General features: G+C 42.1%; 1 protein-coding gene across 1 annotated transcript; it reads left to right on the top strand.

Annotated features, from left to right (window-relative positions):
* Positions 1-17: 17 nt before the first annotated feature.
* On the top strand, positions 18-9,991 carry fbp2 (fructose-1,6-bisphosphatase 2). Its single transcript, XM_062381373.1, has 7 exons — positions 18-276; positions 1,367-1,529; positions 2,268-2,360; positions 3,215-3,355; positions 4,255-4,392; positions 8,060-8,179; positions 9,656-9,991. The coding sequence occupies exons 1-7, from the start codon at positions 104-106 to the stop codon at positions 9,839-9,841; spliced, it is 1,014 nt and encodes a 337-aa protein (XP_062237357.1). The 5' UTR covers positions 18-103; the 3' UTR covers positions 9,842-9,991.
* The last annotated feature ends 279 nt before the right edge of the window (positions 9,992-10,270 follow it).

The following is a 10,270-nucleotide window of genomic DNA, read 5'->3' on the forward strand; positions in this document are numbered from 1 at the left end:
AGCACTTGGCTGGTAATGAGGTCGCTCATTCACTGTCCGTCCTTGCCTGGTGAACACGCAGCCTGCCCCCCCGACCAGACGGGACAGAAGCAGCAGCAGCAGCATGTCGGACCAGTCGGCCTTCGACACGGACGTATGGACCCTGACCCGGTTCATCCTGGAGACCGGGCGCCAGGCCAAGGGAGCGACCGGTGAGCTGACCCAACTCATCACCGCCATCCTGACGGCCATCAAAGCCATTTCCTCCGCTGTGCGCAAGGCAGGCCTGGCCCACCTGTAAGTACTGATGTGTTGGTTACATTACTGACTCATAGAAGGGGGATAGACACCTACTATCAAACTCTATTAGCCTCAGTTGTTCTTTTACAATGAATAACGTGCTGATAACTCAAAGAGGTCAGAGGTCAAGGTCCGCTACCTAACAGCTGGTACAGGTCAGAGGATCCAGATGTTCCCTCCTCCTCTAGATTTTGGAGCAGAGAGCGATGATGTGTTTGTGATCAGGAGATTAGAACTCGTTGTTCCAGTTCTGGTTTCAACACCATCCAGGAGGCGGAACCATGGCTGATGTGAACCGGTGTGTGGAGCTGGTAGAGGTCGAGCTGCTCCGGTGGAACCAGGAGGGAGAATGATGTGTGATTTCAACACCGTGAACCTAGAGGCAGCCAAAGACTTTTGATTTAGTTTTCTTTGGGCCAGAAACAAAACGTTAACTGAGCAACAGCGCCCCCTGCAGCCACTTGATGACGTTGAAGAAGTGGTTTTCATGGTAGACAGAAACCAACGTGTGGAGCTCTGACTGCGTCTTCCACTCACTGAACTGGAACACAGTTTGAACGCTGGATATTACCCATGATCCCCTGCTTCCTCACCTAGAAGAGATGTTTAGAATTCCTCATATTTTAAAAGTTTCCAGCTTCACTCTTCAACTGGAGCTGATGGTGAGAGTTGAAGCTGTGACTCTGAGTTCTTCTCACAGGAGATGGAACATAGAACACAATAGTTTTAATAAAGCTGCTGGTTTAAGGTAGAACAGCTGTAAAGTATTGATTTAAAGAGCTAAACAAAATTGAAATCGCTGATATTTGTTAATTTATAGTGAAAAATGTCCCATAAGAGGGAGAATAATGAAACTGGGCCTACTCATGAAGAATCAGTCGTTATCCAGGAGCTTCATAGTGTATCACAGATCCATAGTGTTTGACGCTGGAGAGAATCAGAGCTCACAAGCTGATGAGCTTTGTCCATTTTGATTCAAATGAAACTTCAGGGTTTGGGTTTTAAACTTCCTCGTCATTCCAAACGGGCAAGTTGCTATTATCCTTTTTCAATGTGCGAGTCTAAAGCTTGTGCTGGGTCCACGCAGGCAGGGCATGGCGGGCTCCGTGAACGTGACGGGGGACGATCAGAAGAAGCTGGACGTGCTGTCCAACGACCTGGTCATCAACATGCTGCAGGCCTCCTACGGGACCTGCTGCCTGGTGTCTGAGGAGAACGAGGAGCTGGTCATCACGCCCAAAGACAAGAGGGTGAGAGAGAAACACCCGTCCTCTGGTTCATGAGTCAATTCAAATTCAACTTTGACATTTTAAAGTTTCAGTGGGTAAGATTCAGGTGAAGATCTATTGGCAGAAATGAAATATAAAATAATCCCTGTGATGTTTTCACTCGTGTGTTTCATCTTAATTGTACCAATTGTTGTTTTCTTTACCCTAGAATGAACCCTTTATATTAAAATACTTTATATTTAAATACTTTATATATAAATACTTTATATTTACATCAGGAGTTGGTCCGCTCTACGAAAGCCGCCATGTTTTTTTACAGTAGCCCAGACTGGACAAACTAAACTTTTGAGTTTTTATAACTGGAGGCTACCACAGGTTCTCTGTCTGTTTGGAAGGGGAGGGTGAGGTGAGGGGTGTTCAGCTGCAACATGACACTTCACCACTAGATGTCACTAAATCCTACACACTGAACCTTTAACTCATCTGAGAACAAAGTTTTTCACTCAGTGTTACATCTGCCAAAGTGTCACTTAAAACACATGTAACAAAATCATCCTCTGGAGATTAAACAAATTGCTCACACACTATTTTACTGAGAATAACGAATGCACATCAAGTTTAATTTTAGAAAATATCTGTGAACATAAACAAACTGCCTGTGTAGAGTTGTTTCTGTCGTTAACCGACGCTCACACTCCTTCATACTTGTCTCTCACTCATATGCTCTAACGTGTTGTCGTTGACTTGGTTGTGTCACAGGGAAAGTACGTTGTGTGTTTCGACCCCCTGGACGGCTCCAGTAACATCGACTGCTTGGCCTCCATCGGCACCATATTTGCCATTTACAAACGGGTGAGTCTGACTTCAGCCGAGATTCACAAACCAGGCCGCCACTGAACGTTGTATGATCAAATGTTGGTCAAAAATATGAAAATGTAGAGCAGGGTTGTAGCAAATATTGAAAATAGTGTTTAATTTGTTTGTTTTACTCCCGTTTTTAACTTAACTTAAAGGTCAACAAACTTCCATAATAAACAAATTAAATAACTATTCTGACTATTTGTAGATTGTGAAACTGTTTGTAATGTTGTCGGGTGATTGTATGATTACATGTCTTTGGTAGTTTACCCTCTCACTCATCGATATATATTTATTTCAATAAAAAGGATTAATTACATCTCAGATGTTTTAGATCTTACAGCTAATTAGTTACATGCTCAAAAGTCAGAGAATAACATTAACAGAAATAATTTTTACTTAACAAAATTTTATAAAACATGCAGGTCTGTTAGATTTTAGATTCAGACTTTCACACAGTGAAGAAGTCACTGTATTAACTGTTAGTCCAGTGAAGTGCAGTTACACCGAGCAGACACAAGGGGGCGATGGTGTCCAGCTAATCCAGGTTTCAGTTTATTAAATTGCAGCCGCAGAGAAGAAGTTTTATTGGTATTTCCATTCTGTTTCATCTGTTTGACAAAATTCATGTGTTTTCTCATATTAGAGCTTTTTCCTGTTTACTTATATGATTTTTTTTGTATAGTGCAAATCACAAGGTACATTATCTCAAGGCCCTTTACACAGAGACACAACAGTTCAGATAACAGGCAAACCCTTTATATCACTTTGCTGTTTTCAGGGTTTGTACAATCTGAATATTGAGCTTCTGCTTCTATGCAACCGTTCCTCTTTCCTCCCCATCACAGATCTCAGAGGGGGAGCCCACAGAGAAAGACGCCCTGCAGCCGGGCAGCAGCATCGTGTGTGCCGGCTACGCCCTGTACGGCAGCGCCACCCTGGTGGCCCTCAGCACCGGCGCCGGCCTCAACTTCTTCATGCTGGACCCTGTGAGTGATTCTCCCAGAGGTCGCTGATCCTCTCTTTAATATTCTGCTCTGCTGCCTCTAGCGTCCTGTCTCACACTATCAGTGTTTATGGTTTAATTGTCCAGTAACTTCTTTAATTTGAGAAAACAAACATTAACCCGTCAATCATTTATCCGGGTGCTGTGGTTTTGTTTGTACAATCGGATGAAGACGACTGTAAACACAGAAATTCATATTAACTTGGCAGAAGGTTTGAGCGACATCATCTGTCCTCAATTAAAAATGGGTTTGAAGTATTCTACAAATCACTAAGGTGAAGTGAATCGTGTATTTCAGCCTGTTTGCTTGAAACCCTAATTCAACCTGAGGGCAACCTGCCTCCAGAAGGTCGGTGGTTTGATTCCCAGCTCCTAAAGTCTTCATTCATTCTTTGGGCCAAAGCAGGACCACAAACCATTCACACAGTCGTCCACAGGACTAAAATCACTTCATGAATTCAGCCCTCTTATCTTCCTTCACCCTCACTCAAGAACTTATGTGTATCATGTTCTGCTTCTTGTTCCAGATTCAGATTTACCCACAAAACAGGAAAACAACTGATTACTGGAGTTTGACTTTAGTAAATCAGCTTTAGTTATTAAGGGAATGAAGGAAAAAGTTCAGTTTAAGTTTGTTAGTAATCTTATTGTTGTTGTTGTGCACAGAGAATCCAGATTGTTGAGCTTTTTTTGCACATGTTGTTTACCAGCCATGAGAAATCTGCTCAGATTCATGTTGTACCTGCAGTTTTTTAAACCTCTAAACTAATGTCATGATATATCACATTATTATGTTATTCTCCTTCTTCCCTCAGAACAAAACTCAGACTTCAAATCTCTGCTCTGTTTCTATCGACTCTTCATCCTGTTTCCTTGTTTCAGGCCATTGGTGAGTTCATCCTCAGCGAGAGGAACGTGAAGATCAAGCCGAAGGGAAAGATCTACAGCCTGAACGAGGGCTACGCCAAATACTTCCACCCGTCGATCAACGAGTACCTGAAGCACAAGAAGTATCCAGAGGTGAGAGAGCATCTTAAACTAGAGAGGCACCAAGTAATAAACAAACTGTACCTCCGCCCAACTGATCCCTTAGATTCAGACTGCAGCAAATTACACACACTCAGAAATGTCTGTCCTCCAGACAAGCCGAATTTCTCTAATCGGGATCCAAGATTTATTTTCTGGTAAATCAAAAGAAAAGGTCAGAAAACATCATTTTAAAATAAAACATCCTGGATCAGCCCCAAAGAATTTGGTCCCTGCTAAATGAAATGTTCCCTCTCACCCACATGGTTCACATTCTTAGTTTGGATAGAGGTTTTATCAAGAACAGAGGAGGACAAATCAATTAAATAAATATTTGTCGTAGTCAAGACCACAAATCCACCAAGTTTACTGGAATTCTGTTGTGTAGGTATTGTGTTATGCTGCTGACAGACAAACAGACGTGATTACAACATAACCTCCTCCTCTTCTAGAGAAACCGTTTAAATCAGGTGATGCACACCTGCAGGTTTGAAGATTTCCAGGTTAATTTGAGCCAAAGTTGTGACTCGGATCAGTTCTTCTTTCATTTCTTCGCTTTGTGAGTCCGACGCCGCAAAGTGAAACCGCTTGGTGGAAACGAGTCGTGTGCTGATCTCAGACCAGACGCTGGATATCAAACTGAACTCTCACACTGAGTTTGCACCAGATTGGATCTGAGCCTGGATGTTCAAACATTATTCAAATTAAGTTAAACAGAAATTATGGTAGGTAGGTAAAAAATATACTGTTGCCACTTTGTTAAATATTTAGATTCTATCTATTTTTATGTCCAAAAGTGACAATCAAGTGATAATATATTTGGAAAGTGAACAGATTAGAAGTATTTGCACTTAAATCTTTGAATGAAATGAAGGTACCACAGTGAACCACAGTTTAGAGGTTGCACAGCTTCCCTGTTGGATCACACACATCATATTGTGAATTAAAGGATCATTGAAGGTGTAAATCTCTGGAGCATCGTGCAGGTACAACAGGAAGAGGTGAGCAGAGGTTCACCATGTGATGAGTGCCGGCTCAGACAGCACGGAGCAGCTCGGTCAGCTGATCTGCAGGATGGTGACACACCACAGAAAACATCCTGTTCCTCAGGAAACTGCTGCAGCGTCTCATCTGGACACACATGCACACTCAGCGATTCTGGGTTTGGACATCATCCTCCGATTCATCAGTTTGACTGAAGCTTTGACGCTCGATTCGTGCATGAAAATGGAAAATACTATTAGAAATGTTGCCACACTCTCAAAAAGCCGTGTCCGCTGAAGACTCATCATCGTGTTCCTCTTCTCAGCATCGTGACAGAGCACAAAGCAGCGGCCCAGGCACCACAGATACGCTTTGCATGAGGTTGAGAAATGACACCAGTCTGTCAAACGTGTGAGTGCAGAAGTAAAGTGAGAAAACCCAGAGGGAAGTTTAGATTTCCAGTAACGTGGAGGTTTTCATTTGAGTTTCCCTCAGCTTTGTTCATTTCTGTTCTCTTCAACACCTGCTGCTCAGTTTCTAATTCATCACATGATGAAAAAAAATGTCTTCAGCACAGGTTCCAGATGCAAAGTCACCAACAGCACGAGTTTGGAGAAATCCTCAGAATATAATATTATGCTTTCGTCGTTTCTATTCTTCAAATTATTTTGCGACCTCCTGGAAACAAATCTCTATTTTTCCTTTTCTCAAACCAGCTGCTCAACCACTGACTGTGTTTATTAAACCTGTCAGAGTCCCAATATTAATGTAGAATACGAACCAAATGCAATGTGGTGAACCTGAAAAAGGATATGAATGAAATATTCAGTTACTTCTATAAAAACAAAGACATCTAAGTTATTCTTTAACCAACAAATCCTCTGGACAGCACCGAGTAAATTGTCTTTAAACATTTTCATATTCGTGAGTTTCCCTTGTAGCCATCGGGACCTTGTTATGTTTTACCTGCTTGTTAAACCAAACGCTAATTTAAATCCTTTACCTCCTCTGCAATCCGTCTTTTAATTGGTTCAAAATATTTTTCTATAATTATTCTCATATAATCTTATTCCTCATATCTTGATTCTGGTGTCCGTCTGTTGCTGATCCACCTGATCAGTCCTTCAGCTCCAACAGATTCAGACAGATTCAGGCTTCAGGTCTTTTGGTTGAAGATCATTTTTTTTTTTCAGTTAAAAACGTTTCTCTGCACCTTTTCTTCTGGTTTTATTCACTTTCTTTACTTTAGGAAGTTTCTCGCTGCCTCCACCGTGAACATCTGGATGTGTTAGTGTGTATGTGTGTGTGTTGTGGTTGCATATGGTGTCAGGAAACACACACACACACACCCCTCCCTCATGATGACTGAGGTGTGACTCAGCAAACACATGACTCTTTATCATGCTATTCCAGTCTGAACATGGAGCTCAGTTCAGGGAAACTCCTCAGATTCTGCTCAGTAGAGTTCTCAGACTGTCGGGGACTGAAATAAATAAACCTGCTCACACTTTGAAGGAGATCTTGTTAAACCAGTCTCTGATCTTCTGCTCATCAGCCGGTTTCTATAGGTTTGTGTGAAAGCACTGCTTCCCTGTCTTCAGCAGGTCTAGTGTGTGTGTGTGTGTGTGTGTGTGTGTGTGTGTGTCTGGCTGTTGGACTTTGACCTGTTTGTTGTCTGCTGTTCAGTTCTCCTCTGCAGGTCGTGATCTCTGAAGGAAGCCAATCTGCTGTGGTTGCAGCTCTGACTCTGGGCCGCCTCCCTGCTCGGCCTTTATATCACATGTATTAATTACCCTGATTAATAATGTTTCATAACTATAAATCATACAGGGAAAGAAGATAAGTGTTTAAAACCTGCTGCATCAATCACTGTGCAACAACTAAATCTGTATGTAGGGAGTTTTCTTTGGTGCCAAGATGGATGGATAGATAGATAGATAGATGGATAGAAAGATAGATAGATAGATAGATATATAGATAGATAGATAGATAGATAGATAGATAGATAGATAGATAGATAGATAGATAGATAGATAGATAGATAGATAGATAGATAGATAGATTGAAAGATAGAGAGATAGATAGATAGATAGATAGATAGATAGATAGATAGATAGATAGATAGATAGATAGATAGATAGATAGAGAGATAGAGAGATAGAGCGATAGAGAGATAGATGCATAGATACATTTTTAGTAAAAAGTTTTCCATCGTTGAAATGAAAAAGGCAAATGAAAAGAGTCATTTAAGGATTCAAAACACAAGAGGATGACTGTAATGTGTAGTGTGTGTATCTGTAGTGTTTGTGTGTGTGTGTGTGTGTCTGCTGAGAACCAGAGAAAATGAATGACCCTGATGACTTGAGGCCTTTTTCTATATGTGGATAATAAAAGTCTCTCCAGATAATAAGTTGTGAAATGATCCGTTATCACAGAGACTTGATAACGTGGAGAATCAAAGTGAATCAGTTAAACTTTGATGGATGTGAAACCTCGACCTTGACTCTCTGGTAGAATCACGTTGGTTAAATGAAGACTTTAACATTTGAACCTGTCCTCCTGTCCTCCTGTCCTCTTGTCCTCTTGTCCTCCTGTCCTCCTGTCCTCCTGTCCTCCTGTCCTCTTGTCCTCCTGTCCTCCTGTCCTCTTGTCCTCCTGTCCTCCTGTCCTCCTGCAGGATGGCAGCTCTCCCTACGGGGCTCGATATGTGGGCTCCATGGTCTCAGACGTTCACCGCACCATCGCCTACGGAGGAATCTTCATGTACCCGGCCAATGAGAAGAGCCCGAAGGGAAAGGTAATCAAAGACCTCCAGGAAAACAGCAGAATAAAACTGAACCCTTATACGCCCGGTACTGTGCCACGTATTAACACTTATTAAACCTCTTAGTAAAGCACAGGCCGACCCCATGTGACCTCAGGACTCTGTGTGTTCCTCCGGGTACACACTGTCCTGGACTTGCAGCAGCAGGAGAGGGAGACCTGCAGTGTTCAGGCTCGTCTCATAATAACCCATCAGTGACATGTACACTGAACATCGACAGGATCTGCCATTATCATCACCAACATCTTAACATGTGTCTTAACATGTCAGATCGCCTAAAGCTACATGAGTCAAACTGTTCCCTTAAGGTGAAGCTGAAATCAGTAATATCAGTTCCCTAAATATGCCGGATTACTTATTATTATTATTCCAGAAGTTCTGGGTTCATCCTCTGGGCTTGTGTACCGTCCTTCCACCAAGTTGAAGGAAAACCAGTTGTGTAGTTTTTGTGTAACCTAACCCGAGGAGACCAGTGACCCAGACTGGAGAATGAATGAACATGGCCGAGTCCCAGTTCGGGTTCAGGACGTCCGGGGGACACAGCTTCAGACTCAGCTCCGGCACTGTGGTGGTCCCAGGATCAGTCCGGTGGTGATCAGCTGTTGACTCTAACCTGGACCCAGTAGGAACTTCACTCTGCTGGTTGAGTAACTGTGCAGCACCTGAGGAATTCATGCTGGTAACTGACTCCCTGACATGTGACGACTCAGAGGAAACCTCGCTGCGCTGCAACCTGAGCTGAGAGTTGTTTTTCTCGCCCGGTGATAAATAAAGCTCAGAGACAGTCGAAGCAGCTCGAGCAGATAAAAGCTCTCACACAGTTTCCGTCTGGAGTCTGGGACCTGGTTATCATGAACTCACTGAAATGATTTACAGCTAAAGGTATTTTATCAATAATCGATGATATGAGTGTGTAGAGCACGTTGTTTACAAAAGTGGATCCCAGTTCGACCGACCAAGCAACAAACCAACAAACCAATAAACCAATCGACCAACTGACCAGTCGACCAACTGACCAGTCGACCAACTGACCAGTCGACCAACTGACCAATCGACCAACAGCTAAAGTAGTCAATCAATTGAAGATAAATGGTGAAATTTAAGGGAACAAGTGTACATTTTACTTCTAATAATAATATAAATCCTATTGTTTAACCTGCTGCACACTGATATATAATAATTAATCTATAAACAACAGTTTCTATCCTGTATGTAACCTGGGAAAGCCCCCCCCCCCACTCCAAACTAACTTTCACACTTGATCCAAATTTAACTTGTTTTTAAATAAATGAAGTCGAGCTCTCACTGGGAAGTGAACCTGTGTAAACTCAGCCACCATGAAAGAACATTTAGAGCAACCAGCAAACAATTAGTATCAGCTCTTCACCTTTCACTTCTTATGTTCATAGTTCAATGAATGTTCTTTCATTGTGATGTTTCCTCTGAAAGCTGCGGCTGCTGTACGAGTGCAACCCCATCGCCTTCCTCGTGGAGCAGGCGGGGGGGCTCGCCACCACCGGCACCCAGCGGGTCCTGGACGTCCAGCCCCAGGCGCTCCACCAGCGGGTGCCCTTCGTGGTCGGCTCCTGTGACGACGTCAACGAGTACCTGTCCTTTGTCAAGAAGTTCCCATGAAGGCTTTTACACACTTTACTGTCAGCAGACATCAAAATATAAATAATTAGTTTCAAACTGCAAATTGTTGAAGAATTCATCATATTACTCATCATATTGTATATAAACATTAAACCTACACTATTTTCCACAAGACAAGAGTTCTTCTTTCAATTGTTATTCTTATCTTGTAGATTTGTTGACCCAGAATTTAAAAATGGTAAAATGTCAAAGAAATCTGGAATATATGAAGAATCCATATCTCCTCTTGATATTTTCCCCGTGTTTTATCCTTGTATTTTTAATACATTTAAGTTTCTGATCAACTGTCTTATCAAACAATTGTTTAATTCAATCAAAACTGAAAGCAATCATTTAACCTAATACCTTTAGGACTTTACTTTGAGAACAAGCTTATCATATATATATATATATGTATAGTTTTACGGT

This window comes from Platichthys flesus, chromosome 3, assembly GCF_949316205.1.
Source record: "Platichthys flesus chromosome 3, fPlaFle2.1, whole genome shotgun sequence".
NCBI classification, from domain to species: domain Eukaryota; kingdom Metazoa; phylum Chordata; class Actinopteri; order Pleuronectiformes; family Pleuronectidae; genus Platichthys; species Platichthys flesus.